Below are 15,261 nucleotides of genomic sequence, written 5' to 3' on the forward strand. Positions count from 1 at the left end.
TCTGCTCAACCTCACTTTTTTTTTCGGTCTCGCGCAGGATCACCATGATGATGGTCGAGGAGAAGATGGAAGCCAACAAAGCGTCCGCGTCTTCCCACGGCGCCGCGTTCGAGGCGATGAACGGCGACGCTGGCAAGGAAACGACCAAAAAAGAACAACAACAAGAGACCTTCTCTCCTCAAGTCTTGAAAGCAGTCGAAGAGATTTTCGAATCGCGTTCGGTGAAAGAGGTGAGAGAAATTGAAGTTCGAACTCGGAAAGAAGCCGACGATAAGCAAGAAGAGTTGAGGCAAATTATCGGGTCGAGTTATAAAGATGCCATCGCGAACGCGGACGATCTCGTGCAGATGAGCGAAGAAACGGGAAAGTTGAGCGAGTGCATCACAGAAATCAAGGAGTTGGTAAAAGTGTTTGGAACGTTAGACGTGAGCGAAGAAGCAGAGGAAGTTTCGAGAACGAACAAAAGCGGTAACAACGCGGACAGAACTAGGGGGGAAAATCAAAACGAACAAATCGATCAAGAGTTGCGAGACGTGTTATACGCCGCGGGGTCTCGCGTGAAGTACTTGGTGGACTCTCCGGAGCAAATTTGGGGATACTTGGAAGCTGGATCGTGCTACGAAGCGGCGAAACGGTTCGGAGCGAGTAAAATCATTCTGGCGTGCTTGCAAGAGAAGATGAAGGCAGACGAGCGAATCTTTAAGACGTTTCCATTGATCACCGCGCAAGCGAACGCGTTGCATTCGTTTTCCGGGCAAATCTCGAAAAAATCTCGTCTGGCTTTGCAACGCGTCACGGACACGCCGGAGCAAGTTGCTTCGGCTTTGTGTGCCGTATACGTCGTCGAAGACATTAAAGAACCAAGAGTACTGTTGCAAATATTGCTACAATCGAGACGGGCGTGGGTTAGAGCGAGTTTGCGCAAGTTGAACAGTGAATCAGATGCGCTCAGGCTGGGAAAAGCTTTAGGTTTAATATGCGCAGAGATTCGAAAAGCAACTAGGTTAGCTCGAAAACTCTTCGTTGAGAACGAAGATAGCGAGAAAGGAACGCCATTGTTCTTTCAGACATTAAATCAACGACCAATGGAAGGGAACTCTCAGTTTTCAGGCGTTTCTGAACCAGTAAGAGAAGACGAATTGTGGCACGAATCTATAAGCGCTCGTGAGAGGAGCACAGTGGCGGAATCGAAGGAAAGCGTTTCTTCATCCATACAAAGTTGGCTCGCTGATGTTGCCGCCGATGCGAAAGCTAGGGGCAAGAAGGTATTTGAGGGGTTAGATAAGTGCTCACGCGTAGCTGAAGCAGAAAGAAATGCAAACGAAACGTGCGAAAAGGTTGAAAGAGCGCATCTGAAAAAGTTGAGTTCTGGAAAGAAAAGTAAAGATGCGACCATAACGACTTCGACGTGGTCTGAATTCTCGCTCGCATTTCTCGATAAGGATATAAATATTTTGACGACTCTTTTCGAGGAACCAATGTTAGAGCGCGGTAAAACTTTACTCGCGAACACTTTAGCGCATGTTTCCGCGAGGAAATTACTCAATGACGCCTTAAAAGAAGAATCGATAATGGAAAACATCAAAGCTGGAGAAAACACAGACTTTTGGCTTACTGAGGATTCCAATAATAGCAACACCTCCGGAGCTCCTCCAGGTTTGAGTTTAGCTCGCACTTTGGCATCAAAAATTGATCAGAGCTTGAAAAGTGCGCGAGAGGACGCCTTGTTACTCGCTCGACACGGCGGGAAATCTGCGAGCTCATATTCTACTTCGGCGTACGACGAGAAACGCATTCAATTTTTAGAGCCTTTCGTGAAAGGAGAAGCGGCGAGAGGTATCGTCGGCTTTTCTTCGTTTTTGAGCCAAAAGGTTGCGGAGATTAAAAGAGATTCTGTAAAACGAAATCGCACGAAAGATGTTGTCGTCGAAAAAGCTTTGTTGTGCGGAAGACTTGCGCATGTTATCGCGACGCACTCTGGCGAGATCGCCCTCATTCTTGGACCTGCGTCGGAGTGGTACAATGTCAAAACATCGAGCGGTAGTGGTAGCGGTAGAGCAGCTGCTTCGAAAATACCGCGGCAAAGTGAAAGTAATAGAATATTAACTGAAGTGAACGAAGCTTTGCTTTTAGCATCGGACGAAGCGTTTAGCATTTGGGTCGACTTTGTATCTTCTCTCTGTGTGAAAGACTTGGAGGAAAACTTGTTAAACGACGATCAGTTAGAATTGGCTCATGCTCCACACGATTGGGAAACCATCGCTCTTGGAACATCCGACGATGTCACCATCGAGCTTCCGGCGTTACCATCGAGCTATGTTTTGGAAATGTTGCACAAGGCTTCGAGACTTGTGAGTAAAGCGGGAGGACATGTGCTGTCGAAAAGAGCCTTGAAACATTTCGCCGATGCACTTGGTAATGGTGCTATGTCCGCTTATGCGAACTTTCTCGGACTTTCGGATTCATCAGTTTCTAAAAAAGTGCAGCTCCTTAATAATACGGAGTTATCGGAGAAAGGGGCGTTACAAATGCTCTTCGATCAACGTCTGGTCCACGATTTCTTGGCCGGTGGCATGAAACCGAGCCCGGAGGCTCCAAAGCTCGCAAATGAAAAGGCGCGAGTCATTACACAATCTCTCATCAAGGGTCTCGATCCAATCGACTGGGCTACGTATGAACCGTATTTATGGGGAAATGAAGCAAGATGTTATGTTCGCTGTTCCGTGTTGCTCGGTTCTTTTGTGCAACTATACAAGTTGCACAAAGACGTGTCCACAGCTGCGAGCAAGAAACGAACGCCCACGTCCAGCACTACCTCCACTGCGAGCGAAACGTTACGATTCTCTTATTTACCGGTCAGTTTACCCGCTTTGAGAGGAGGATCTGGTCGAGACGCAGAGAAGGGCGAAGTTGATTGGGGCGTTATTCAAGATCTCAAAGACGAATCGAATGAGCAAAGTAACGTGTTCTCTAAAATCGCTAGCTTCTTTTAATTCGCAAAATACTAAAGAAAATGGATTCACCGTTAACTTATTCGAATTTTGAATTACTTCTAGATATACGTGGTACCTAGGTACAATTAGCTAATGCTATATTTACTACTATCGCGCGCTCTATAAGCATCATAAAGGTTTTTTCTGCGGAGTGCCCGCCCTTCTGGGATATTTTTTGTCCGTTTCCGTGAGCTTGTAACTTGTCACAACAGTTCGCAAATTTCCATCCGGACCAATACTTTGAACTTCCTGATACGACATCGCTTCTCCACCTAATATCTCGACCGCTTTTGACGCCGATTCAATTTCTTCCAAACCAGATTGATTTTTCATCGCAATCCAAGCGCCACCGACTTTCACGAACGGAATGCAAAGCTCCGACAATAAGCGCAAATCGGCAACCGCGCGCGCCGTCGCAACATCAAACTGTTCGCGATGTTCGGACTCAAATTTACCCGCATCTTCAGCTCTGCTCCAAATTGTTTTCACATTTTTTATTCCCGCCGAATCGGCAACGTGATCTAAGAATTTAGTTCTCTTTTGCAGCGAGTCCAAGAGGGATATTTCCCAATGCGGACGTGCGATGGCTAAAACCATTCCTGGAAATCCAGCGCCCGTGCCAACGTCGATTATCTTGAACGGTTTCGAGGTGTCTTTGCTATTAGGACACGTATTTTCAATGGCTTCTATGATGGATAGTGAGTCTGCGACGTGACGCTCCAAGACGTCGTTTTCTGTTTTCGCGCCAGTTAAGTTCATTTTCTGATTCCATTCCAACAGAAGCGAAGAGTAAATTTTCACTTGTTTCATTTGCGAGTCCGATAAAGCGTTCAGTTGGCTTTCTACTATTTCTCTTTCAGATGCCGATAACGGGGGATCGCTGCTTGCTTCGTTTTTCTCCTTTCCGTTCTCTTTTGCGAGCGCGTTAACGACTTGAGAGTCCCCTCGACGAGTGCCTTCGCTGCTGATGCTCATCATCATCATCGTCAACTCTTCATTCATTGCTTTCTCCAAAACTTCTCCGTCGTTGTGTTCTTCTCGGTACTTTTCTGGGTTTGTTCTCTTATTGATTCCTGTTTTTTCGTACATCTCCCACCTCCATTCCTTTAATTTTGTTTCCTTGGCGTACTCGGCTATTCTATCGTTATATGCAAACTGTTCGGCGCCTAAGCAGTGCCAGTGCCGCTTGGGGATATTTTGACTTTTACGATCGTTTTCGAAATTTTCCACGTGTATCTTCATTTCCTTCGTCGGCGGTAGCTTCAATTCCCCAGATAAAAGCTTTGCAATCCACTTCGCTTGCAACTCAAACTGTGGGAACGGGACTACTTTCCAACACAAACCGACAAAAGATAAACTCGATCGGTTTTCCGGGACGAATAAGTGTTCATACAAAGGATTGACGTAATTATCATCGACTGAAAAATTTGCATCTTTTGGATCCAAGAATGGAAAATCGTACTCGTATCCGATGCAGTACACGATCGCATCGACGTTTTCAACTACGCTCCCATCTTCAAATTCTACCGAACCGTTCTCTAGAAGCGCTTTAACGTTTGGTTTCCGAAACAAGTTCTCCGATATGTTTGGATTCGACCCCCACTCTGCATTTTGCCATGTCTTTGCGCTCAAATACACACTCTTCGCCTTTGTTGCGATATCTCGCGAGATATCTTCGCCAGAGGCTTGCGCGCCAATCAGAACGACATTTTGATTCGTGAACACCGAAGGTTCTTTATACGTCGATGAGTGCATTTGCTTTCCAGGAAACACGTCTGCTCCAAGAAACCGAGCACTTCTCGGTTTCGAGTAATGTCCATTTGCCACGACGATGGCGTCGAACGTGTCCCGCTTGAGCTCTTTCTTCTCTCCTTGTTCATATTTCACCGTCCATTTCGGGCCGAATTCTTCTTCGCGTTCTGCTAATTTCTCCTCCCCATCTTTTTTCTTTCTGCACTCTTTCACGGTCGTGTTAAACTCGAGAACATCGAACAGTCTAAAGTTTTTTGCAAACTCTTGCAAATACCCTTGTACTTCTTTGTGCGAGCAAAACCGTCGCGCGTCGACGGATGAAGAAGAGGAAGAAGAAGCAATAAACGGAAATGCTTCGTAACCCATCACCTCTCTCGGTAAGTTCGTCCGCAACGAATCGTACATGGCCGTTTTCGTGGTTTTGTTCTCGTTATTTGCGGTGGCGTGTAACCACACGCCGCCCAAGTTACTCTTCGTTTCAAAAACTCTCACCTCGTGTCCTCGTTGTCGCAACTCTTTCGCGCAGACTAAACCAGACGCCCCGGCGCCAACGACTAATACTTTTGCTTTCCTTCTCTCATTAATAACAGCACTATCGTCGTCGTCGCTTTGAAGATCCGTTTCGTTCGTTGCCGACGCCCTCATGGTTGAACAACCAGTTCTCGTTCTCGCCGTCCTCGTCGCCCTGTTTCCCATTTCTTTTCGATGATGATTTTGATGATGAAAACAACAACGTTGAAGAAGAACAAACTTTGTCGTCGTCTTCGTCCTCGTCCTCGTCCTCGTCGCGGTAGTAGAGGGGCTTCTCGAGAACAACGCGCCCGATGAGGAGATTAATAATATCGCGCCACCACCACTTCGGCTGCTCATTTAGATTTTGATGATGGCATTAATAATGCATCAAGTGCTTTTTATTACGTTGTAATATCCTTGTGGTTTTTCTTTCGTTCTGTTTGTGGTTTTTGCTTCTTTTTTTGGGCAGTTGGGGTCGACAAAAACACACAAGAAGCTTTCACTCTTTCATTCACTCGTACTTCAAAATAATCGCGCGCGCGCTTTTGCCTGTGTGTATTTACCTCGCATTGAAAACAACACATCACACAAAAGCGATCGACCGACGCGAGAAGAGAAGCTTTCTTGCCACTTTTACCCTTTTGCGCGAGAGAACAAACGCTTTTGGCGCGCTTGTTTTTCTTTTTCTCTCTCGTTCTGTGGACAACACCCATCGGCAGTAAAAAAGGAGGCCGCGCACATTTCCAATAAAAAGAGCCCCCCCCCGCAAAACGACACCCTTTTTTCTTCTTTGTTGAGAGAAAGAGGGAGAATAATAGAGAACAAATGACAACGCGGTATAGAAATGAAATAGGCTCGAATCGAGAGCGAGAAAGCTTGTTGGCATCGTCGTCTTCGTCGTCGAAGAGAAGTAGGAGTAGAAATGATGGTCTGAATAAAGCCGAGGATTTAGAGGAAAAGGACGGGATAACTGCGAAAGTGTTTTGCAACACCATGTTTATGATTACGGTTGGTGGGTGCGCCTTAGTCGCTATGGGATCGTTTTTGAAGAGCAGCTTCGATTCAGTGAGAGAAGACAGCCGTTCTTCGTTTGATTTTGATTGGCAAGCGCCGTCGTCTATATCGTACGAGGACGTGTTGGAAGCGAGGGACTTGACGCAACCGGAGCAAATGAGAATGCCGATGCACGTGTTTGAATGGGGAGGGTCGAAAGAAAATGGCCAATCTTGGACGATTACACCATCTGGGGCACAAAGTCTCGATGACCGTTCAACAGGGGCAGATATGTTTATAAAAGCGGTCATGAAAGCAGAGTTTTCGGACGTGGACAAACCTATCCACTTCGGGTGGGCGACACAGGATTACCCTCGAAACGCATGCGTCGATAGCGCGAGCGGATGTGGACAGAGTAAAGCGCCGATATTTTCGTTTGGCACCGTGCCAAAAGATTCTTCGAAGATTTCCGGATTGATCCAGGCGCCAACTTTGCCATTTACACCGTGCATAGCTCACGCATTTGCGCCGGAGCAGTATGGTCAGTGCGAGTGGTTCAGTAGTCCAGGACAGTGTAAGGAAGATAAAATGTTTACAGAAAGTACGGCTTCGTTTGATAGTTTGATACCGAAGATGTTTTGGCGAGGGAGCGACTGGCCGTTTTTGGAGATGTACCCGTCTGTAGGAACGACGAGCGGAACGAAGTTTTTAGACAATCACAATCTCTGCGGTGCGATCGCTGGAGACATCGTAAACGCCATTCTTAATTCTGGGAGTAACAGCGGGAAAGCGTTTAACGATCGCCTACCACCACGCTTACGCGCGGTTGTTCACGCGGCGGTGAACCAAGACGATTACGACATTAAATTCACAGATTCCAACCCAAACGCGCCGCCGACGTTGTGTATTGAAAATACGCTCCCCACATTTTCTAAGGAAACGAAAACGGCATGCGATTACGCGCAGTACAAGTACTTGCTGGATCTCGGCGGTGGCGGTGGGACCTCGTGGAAGACAACGTTTTGGGCCATGGGCATGCCTGGGGTTCTCTTTCATCACGAAACTCCAATGAAAGATTCGTTTTATGGCAAAATCGAGGCGTGGAAACATTACATTCCGGTGAGCACAGACTTGTCGGATTTAGACAAGCAATTGAATTGGGCGAAATCAAACCCAGGAGAATGCGAAAAAATTTCTAAACGCGCGTCTGCATTCGTAAAGTACATGATGTCCGCGGAAGGTTTGAAAGAACACGCCAGAGAGACATTCATCGAACCGATGAGTAAATTTATCCAAGCGTACAACGACCCCGTCGACGGGACCGAAGATACGAGAGAACTCACGATTCATAGCTCCAACGGTGCATTGGTCGCTTGGGTATACAACCCAGATTCGGTGCCATACTTAGCTAAGCGCGAGATGTTCTTTGACGACGAAACGTTTTAATTTAATAATGACCAAAGACTAGTGTTTTTTAGCATTCACCAACCAAAAGCTTCTTTCTTCTCTTCATTTTTCCTCTCGCCCGCGCGTGAACACCTCCTACGTAGGAGAGAGAAAAAGAGCGAGAGAGAGTCAATGGAATGTACAACTCGCGCATCACAAATGACGTTCAATTCAAAGAGGAATCGTACGACGAACAAAATCACGAAGAAGAACACACCGAGAAGAAGTTCTCGTCGACTCTCGTCAACGTCATCTTCATCGAAAAGAAAGAAGAACATCGTCAAAGCTTCTGTGTCGTCGTCATCGTTCTCAAAAACCAACCTTCTCGAGGACGTTTTCTCCGATTCAGATTCTCGACCGGTAATATTATTCGACGGCGTGTGTAACTTGTGCCACGGAGGAGTGAATTTCGTTTTGGATACGGACAACACGCCAGACGGCGCGTTACGGTTCGCAGCCTTGCAATCGGAACTAGGAAAAACGTTATTAGAGAAAGCTGGGAAGAGACGGGATGATATCAGCTCGATAGTGCTGGTCGAAAAAGGCGAAGGACAGAGCAACAACAACAACAACAACAACGAGTTAAAATTCTATTTCAAATCGGATGCGGTATTAAGGATCGGCGCAAAACTCGGGAACTTTTACGGGATACCGTTATCTCCGTTTGCGAAAGTTGCGAATGCGTTTGTGCCGACATTTATACGGGATACAGTGTATACGGCGGTAGCGAGTAATAGATACAATTTGTTGGGCAAGAAAGACGAATGCAGATTCGACGCGGATGGGAAGTTTGACGAGCGCTTTTTGACGTGATAGTTGTAGGAATATTAAATCAAATGTATTGTGTATAATTAAGGTAATGCTAATAACAAATGCTACTGTAGTTGGCTTTCAAGCAAGTTTTTTCATCTTTTCTTTCCTTTACCTCCTTTTCGACCACCGCCGCCGGATGCGTATTTGCCGTTGCCTCCTCGATCGAAACTCGCCGGTTTGTAATCAGACATGTCCCTTGCCGAATTCTTATCGTTTCGTTTCATTCCCTGCGTGTAGAAAAGAAATAGAACAGAGATGAACGCGTCGTTAATATTTTTCATGGATGACGAAGGACTAAACAAGTAAACGAGAAAGAAAGAGAAAGAGAAGAAGAATATAGATAGCATGGTCTGTCCCGTGACATAACTGCAGCGACGCCGCTTTGCCTAGGCAATGGAATATGCTCACCCCGGTTAGGGAGGCGAAAACAAAATAAATTGCTGACGCCTACAACCGCCGGTCTATGTAAGGCGTTTGAGCAGGGATATACACCGTGGAAGTTTTCGATGCCCCAGTCGCATTGATGCAGGGGATGCGGGCAGCACCCCCTATATCCGCCTAAACGAAATGGAAGAAACGAGACGAATTCTTTGAAAGAACAACACAAAATAAAACGACGCACCCTCTTTTTGCCGCCAAAACCAAACTTAGAGTCTCGGGTTTCTCTTTTTCTCTTCACATCTCCGCCGGCACCTTCAAACGGCGCCTTCCCGTCGTCTGCGAACCCAGACTTCTTCCTCTGCGACCTCCATTTATCTAAGTCTTTAATAGCTTCCTTCTTCGCCAGCGTTCGTTGCTTCACTTTTTCGGCTTGGACTTGCTTGCCGTATCTCTTTGCCTCTCTCGTCTTTCGTCTCTCGTCTCTAATTTCTAACTGTTGCTGCTCATACATCAACTCCGAGCGGACTTTCTTCATGTGTTCGTCCGATTTCACCATCTCCGCGTAATAATCGTGCGGTCTCTTCACTGGAACTCCGAGTTTCTTCAACTTCTTCACCGCCTGGTTCGCCGACTCCAACGCCCGTTCGTAAAAGAACGTCTCTCGAGTGAGATCATCATCCACCGTTTCTAACTTTTCCTCTCTGTTCTCTCCAACGACGACGAGATGGTCGAACCAATTCGCTTTATTCGTCCACTGAAAATCTTCCAAAGATTGCTTCAATCCCGTTTTGTTGTTGACGAAAACTTTGTTCGCGTCGCGAGAAGAGTGCGAGGGGTGATTCGAGTGTTGCTGTTTCCGTCGATCTGCTTGTATGCTTTCTAACGCTTTCATTTCTGCTTCGAGTTCCTCCTGTTTGTTTTGTCGGCATTTAAAAAAAGGAGAGAAAAGAAGATGGGTCAGTTATGCGCGCAAAATGCGTATAAACCAATGCGCGAGCGAAGGAGAGATGAGAGAAGAATCGCGCGTTAGAGGAACGCGAAGGATAAAAAGAAAGAAACCAATGGCGGCTGCTTTTTGCATTCCGAAAGCTTTACAAATATATTTCTACGAAATACGCACGTCTGAATCGTACTCTTCTTCCTCTGAATCTTCAAACGCTTCCAAGTTTAATTCCTCTTCCTCTTCCTCGTCCTCTTCATCCTCCTCTTCATCCGAAGATGGCGGTCGTTTCTTCCCCATTCTTCTTTCTTTTTTCTCTTTAATTTTTTCCGTGCACCTTTTTTTGTCGCTCTGTGCTGGCTGTGCACTCCCGCGCTTTTCCTTGAATTCTCACTTTTTCTGTCCTTCGTCATATCTTTTGCTCTTTGAGGTGGTTCAATTTTTAAATATTCGCAAACACGATGACTCGAACGACGACGACGACGAAAGCAGCCCAGGTAGAAACAGCATACGTATTTAACAGGCAAAGAAGAAGAGGTTTATTTCGAAATGATGAACATCGCACAAACCGACGACGAGGAGAGAATCGCTCATCTAATCGCCGGTTGAATTCGAGAGGCGCTTCGTGTTCGTCCCCGATTGGAAATGTGGTTACTCCGAGCGAGAAGACGACCAGGACGACGACGAACAGACGGAAAGCTTTGTTAGCAGCGAGTGGATTGGTTTTAGGAACGAAATATTACGACAACACGGAAGAAGCGAAAGCGTTCATTGATTTACCCAGTCGATTGCACAACAGATACTTCCTCGTCAGACACGGGGAGAGTACGTTAGACGTACGAAATCAGATATTATCGAATCCGAGTTATAAATATGACACCACTTACGGATTGACCGCAAAAGGCGTGGAACAAGTGCACGAAGCTGCGAGAATTATTGTCGAAGAGTACGACGGTTCGCCGTCGTGGTTATACACGAGTAATTTTCAGCGGTCGTTCCAAACGGCGCTGGTTATGCGAGAAGACTTAGGATTACTCTTTAGCGAAGTGAGGACAGAGTTCAGCGGTTTGTTGGACCCGAGAAAGATGGGAAGTTTAGATTTCCAGGACCAATCAAATTGGAAAGAAGTCTGGGAAAATGATTTGAAAGATCCTCTATCGACGCCTCCACCTGTGTCGGACTCTTTGCAGCCGTCTGCAAGCGTTGAGTCGGTGAGAGATTTGTACAGAAGGACGCTCGAAGCGTTCACGAGATTAGAGGCTACATATTTCGGCACGGATATCGTATTGGTTTCGCATGCGGATACACTGTCGTGTTTTTGTGCGGCGTTATATGGAACCGATTTGGGGAGACACCATTTAGATTATCCGTTTGAGTTAGGTGAGGTTAAATGCGTCGATTTGTCTGGCATTCCTGAAAAAGGTTCGAAAATGGCGCCTACTGACATTCAAGGCGAGTATGCGGTTGGCGATAAAGCCGTAAATTATTTGTAACGATACTAATTCAAAAACTAAAAAAGCGCGGCTGCCGCCACGTTTTGGGAAACTTTTGCTTCGCCCACGCCTCTTGTTTTGCTGAGCAATACCTTCGCTTTCGCCAAGAGTCTCGAAACGCTAAACTGTTGCGCTGGCATGCGGCTACACAGCTGCAACAGGTCGTCGTAATTTTTGCAGGAAAACACACTGTGCCGCATTTCTAGAAACGCAGCTGCTACGACGTGTAAAAACAATCGTCCTCCACCGACCGTTAAAACTTCTAAAATGTCTGAGTCGCCATCGAATTGTGAATTGTTACGTTCTTCGTACACCGCCGCAGCCGCCGACATCGCCGTCGCTTCAGCAGTTGGGGCGAAATCTCTCGTCGCCATCAACACGTCCCAAAGAAATATCGTTGAAGAGACGTCCAATTCACGCGAAAGTAACACAACAACCGATCGAAATGCAAACATGCAGTTCTCGCTATTCAAAGAGTGGAGATGTTTCCAAAGCGGTTTATCGCATATTTGAAAAATTGTCGACAAAGCGAGCAAGCGTTCTGAAATGCCGCCGTCTAAATGCGCATGTCCGGAGATGACAAAATGACTTCTAAACGCTCCGGAAGTAAAATGCGCGAAGCACCAAAACGCTTCGGATTCATCCACGCAGTCTCGTAAAAATCCAGCCGCCAACTCGTTCATTCCTTGACAATACCCAACTGTTGGATCATAAAGCGCGAAAGCTTCCAAGATTTTCCGACACCGCTGTGTCTGCACTACTTCCCATGATTTTTTCTTACTATTCTTTTTATCACCACTACTCAAAACGTTCAAATCCTTTTCTAATAGCGCGGCGGTATTCGCGTCGTCGCACGCGTCGTACGTTGCCGCGAATTCTCCGTATACAAAAGTCGTTCTCGGCGCATCCGCTTTGATTACAGGGGCATTTTCCGTGAAGACGCCCAAATCTCTCGGAGGTAACGAGTCTTTACTATACGCCTTTCCACTCTTCATCATCAGTTCCAGCTCTTTACATCGTTTCCTCAACGCGTCGTATTTGACTTTCCGCATCTGTTTCGCCTGTTCAACTTCCACCGCGGAGTCCTTCGGGTCCCTTATGTTCAACAAGAACGGGTACACTTCTTGACGCAACGCGGATTCGATACCGCCTTCGATGATAATCTTCCTCATGGCCTCTGGGTTTACAATACGGCCTGACTCGTCGCATCCATCGAACCACATTTGAGTCGTGAGCATTTTCTTCTCTCTTCTTCGGTGTTCGGATTTCATTTGACTCGCTTTATTCGTCACGTACGAAGAGGTCGTTAAAAACGAGTCGAGGATTTTTCTTTTCCAATTCGATGAGGAAGAAGAAGAAGAGGAGGAAGAAGATTGGTACTCTTCGCTGTTGGTGTACGCAAACACGGCGCCGACGGTGGCAACGAACGCACCAACTGCCGCTGTGGTGACGACGATGGTTTTACCACCGTATCCGCCGCTGGTCGACATTATATTTTTGAGGCGTTACTTTGTTACAGGTGCCTTCAATTTTATAAAAATAATATGAATTTGTGTTGGTACAGGTACAAATGGTGTGTGTCTACTAAAAACTACGGTTCTAACGGGCAAACGAGTTTCACATCGTCCTTGATTTTGATGCCGCCGCGGTTTGGACTCCCTCGTTCAGTCGAGTTGAATCTCGTTTTGAACGCGTCTGGGAGTTTAATTCCGTTTTCGGGCGAAAGCCAGAGGCGCAATAAATGTCTCGGGAACTCGCTTTTTTTGAAAGCGCTGCGCGCGTGGAAAGTCGTGTGGTTGTGCAGCCATTGGATGTCTCCAGATTGTAAGCGCATCTCAATCTGTCGTTTTACGCAGAGCGCGTCGAGGTAGTTTAAGGCTTCGATTTGTAAACTAGTTAATTTTGGAGTTCCCTCTATCGTCTGAGCTGCGTCTATGAAGGATCGATCGTAGATACCGATTATATTTTTCTCGCCCGTTCGATCGTCTTCTACTTCGTGAAAGACAGCCATCTCGTAAGTAGGCCCGCATCCCGGTGGTATCTCGCCTTTTCGAGAAACAAAAAACGGTTGCAACAAAACTTCTGCTAAATCTGCTCGCTCTCTCTTTATCTCTTCGTAGCAGCGAACAGAGGATACCCATTGGGAGTCACCTCCCACTGGGGCATTTCGAATACAGAGCAACCCAACTATATCTGCAGAATCAGTATGGAAAGGTTGCGCAGCGCTGGTCGTATACAGTCGTGTTGAAGGCGAAAGCGGATCATTTCCTAAATCATAGACGTGCCCTAACACGTGACCGAATTTATTCTGGCTCACTGGTATGCCCATTATTTTTCCAATCGCACAAAATATTGTGCAAATATCTTTGTTCGAATATCGCCCCACGGTCAGTCCTCTTTGCACTGCGAAACCTCTCCCTTGGAGGATTTCGTCCCTCATAGCCAATAGCTTGTTTTGAAAAGACGAACTCAACGGGAATGTTTCCGCGGTAACGTCCATTACGTCCAAATTTGTAGCTCTGAAATGTCGCAAGGCAAGTTCAATCTCGTCATTTTCTTCATCCGTGAACGTCCACATCCATTCGTGTGACTCTTTCTCATATCTTTCATTCCAATGCGACGACTCGTAACTGCTTTTTTGGGAAGAAGAAGAAGAGGAAGAAGAAGTCGCGGCAGCGTTGCTCGTGCATGAGGGCACACGAGAAGAACGAGTAAACCTGCGGACTTCTGCGATGGATGCGAGAGGTTGTGTGACTCCACGTGACATTTGCTGCAAAGAATCGTTTCTTTTTCAGCGTTGAGATAATCAGATGTGTTTGTCTGCGAAGTGACGACGTTTCGCTCGTCTGCAAAAAATAAAGAAAACGGCAAGACGCGAGAAGGAAAAGAACGGGGGAAGCATGTTTCACAGAACGATGATATATTAATGTGTTTACGAACAATTATATGATATGATATGTATTCATCACACGAATAATAGTCTTCTTTAAGCTATGTTTTCTAATCCAACTCTAATAAATGTAGTATATTTGTTTTACGCTTCGGCAATTGCTCTCGTATAAACGTCTTGTTGCGAGTGTCTAACGACCGGCTTGATCAAACCCTTGGCGACCAAGATAGCAATACCTTTTCTGGCTAACGAGCACGTGATTCTCAAACGATCGCACAAGATGGATACGGTGATCATCTTGTATTTCGGGACTTCCGCGAGTAACTTATCGTAAGTGGATTGTTCAAACAAGACCTGGTTTTGCGCCTTCTCCTTGGATTTCCCTTTGGACCACTTCTTCTTTTTGGCTTTACCCCCCGCGGCAGCTTTCGCTAACTTCGCGGCCTTTGACTCTGGCGCTTTCGGCGGCATCTGTTGTTCAGGAAAGACGTAAAGAGTGAGATGTGAGTATAACTAGTGTGTAAATCAAAAGTGTCATGCATTTCTTTCTCTGCCTTTTTCTCCCATTTTGGGTCCAAAGAATGGAACTCGAACGCGCTCTACTTGGCGACACACAAACGCAACAGTCAACAGAAAAGAGCGCGTAATCAAACGTAAACGCGATTAAACGTTCTGTTTACCGCCCTAAATCTCAACGTATACGTTCGCATGTACCCAATACCCACGCATTTCCGGACTCGCGGCGAGGGTCAAAAACACAGGCAAAAAATGTACGCGCGCAAAAAGAAAACAACGGAGACAATCGTCTTTCACTACGTATCCACGCTCGCGAATCGAACGCGCCGTAAATGGCGATATCGTTGCGTTTGGAGAGTGTTATTCGACGCGTGCACGCGTGTTGTGTGCTCGTAACAAAACTGTGTGTGCGTACCTTTCGTTCTCTATGTCACTGGACGAACTTCTGTTTCTGACGAAAGATTCCTGTTTGGAATTTGCTCGTTTGGGTCTTGCCTTCGCGTGACTGAAAAAGTGAGTCTCTGTCGCTTG

At 46.4% G+C, this 15,261-nt stretch overlaps 9 protein-coding genes across 9 annotated transcripts; 4 read left to right on the plus strand and 5 right to left on the minus strand.

Moving 5' to 3' along the window:
• Positions 1 to 44: 44 nt before the first annotated feature.
• On the plus strand, positions 45 to 2,993 carry Bathy07g02940 (predicted protein; the record flags this gene model as incomplete). The annotated part of the gene is made up of 1 exon (XM_007511961.1): positions 45 to 2,993. One exon carries the CDS (start codon positions 45 to 47, stop codon positions 2,991 to 2,993), a length of 2,949 nt encoding a protein of 982 aa, XP_007512023.1.
• Positions 2,994 to 3,122: 129 nt separating this feature from the next.
• Positions 3,123 to 5,390, minus strand: Bathy07g02950 (predicted protein; the record flags this gene model as incomplete). The annotated part of the gene is made up of 1 exon (XM_007511959.1): positions 3,123 to 5,390. One exon carries the CDS (start codon positions 5,388 to 5,390, stop codon positions 3,123 to 3,125), a length of 2,268 nt encoding a protein of 755 aa, XP_007512021.1.
• A 693-nt stretch (positions 5,391 to 6,083) lies between these two features.
• Positions 6,084 to 7,697, plus strand: Bathy07g02960 (predicted protein; the record flags this gene model as incomplete). Its single annotated transcript, XM_007512227.1, has 1 exon — positions 6,084 to 7,697. The coding sequence occupies one exon, from the start codon at positions 6,084 to 6,086 to the stop codon at positions 7,695 to 7,697; it is 1,614 nt and encodes a 537-aa protein (XP_007512289.1).
• Positions 7,698 to 7,856: 159 nt separating this feature from the next.
• Bathy07g02970 (predicted protein) lies at positions 7,857 to 8,510 on the plus strand (the record flags this gene model as incomplete). Its single annotated transcript, XM_007511915.1, has 1 exon — positions 7,857 to 8,510. One exon carries the CDS (start codon positions 7,857 to 7,859, stop codon positions 8,508 to 8,510), a length of 654 nt encoding a protein of 217 aa, XP_007511977.1.
• Positions 8,511 to 8,787: 277 nt separating this feature from the next.
• On the minus strand, positions 8,788 to 9,783 carry Bathy07g02980 (predicted protein; the record flags this gene model as incomplete). The annotated part of the gene is made up of 1 exon (XM_007511941.1): positions 8,788 to 9,783. The coding sequence occupies one exon, from the start codon at positions 9,781 to 9,783 to the stop codon at positions 8,788 to 8,790; it is 996 nt and encodes a 331-aa protein (XP_007512003.1).
• Positions 9,784 to 10,292: 509 nt separating this feature from the next.
• Positions 10,293 to 11,324, plus strand: Bathy07g02990 (predicted protein; the record flags this gene model as incomplete). Its single annotated transcript, XM_007512192.1, has 1 exon — positions 10,293 to 11,324. One exon carries the CDS (start codon positions 10,293 to 10,295, stop codon positions 11,322 to 11,324), a length of 1,032 nt encoding a protein of 343 aa, XP_007512254.1.
• Positions 11,325 to 11,468: 144 nt separating this feature from the next.
• Bathy07g03000 (predicted protein) lies at positions 11,469 to 12,814 on the minus strand (the record flags this gene model as incomplete). Its single annotated transcript, XM_007512148.1, has 2 exons — positions 11,469 to 11,476; positions 11,515 to 12,814. 2 exons carry the CDS (start codon positions 12,812 to 12,814, stop codon positions 11,469 to 11,471), a joined length of 1,308 nt encoding a protein of 435 aa, XP_007512210.1.
• A 101-nt stretch (positions 12,815 to 12,915) lies between these two features.
• Bathy07g03010 (taurine catabolism dioxygenase TauD) lies at positions 12,916 to 13,824 on the minus strand (the record flags this gene model as incomplete). The annotated part of the gene is made up of 1 exon (XM_007512043.1): positions 12,916 to 13,824. One exon carries the CDS (start codon positions 13,822 to 13,824, stop codon positions 12,916 to 12,918), a length of 909 nt encoding a protein of 302 aa, XP_007512105.1.
• A 534-nt stretch (positions 13,825 to 14,358) lies between these two features.
• Bathy07g03020 (predicted protein) lies at positions 14,359 to 14,685 on the minus strand (the record flags this gene model as incomplete). The annotated part of the gene is made up of 1 exon (XM_007511864.1): positions 14,359 to 14,685. One exon carries the CDS (start codon positions 14,683 to 14,685, stop codon positions 14,359 to 14,361), a length of 327 nt encoding a protein of 108 aa, XP_007511926.1.
• Between the last annotated feature and the right edge of the window lie 576 nt (positions 14,686 to 15,261).

Source organism: Bathycoccus prasinos, assembly GCF_002220235.1.
Source record: "Bathycoccus prasinos genomic : Chromosome_7".
Lineage (NCBI taxonomy): Eukaryota > Viridiplantae > Chlorophyta > Mamiellophyceae > Mamiellales > Bathycoccaceae > Bathycoccus > Bathycoccus prasinos.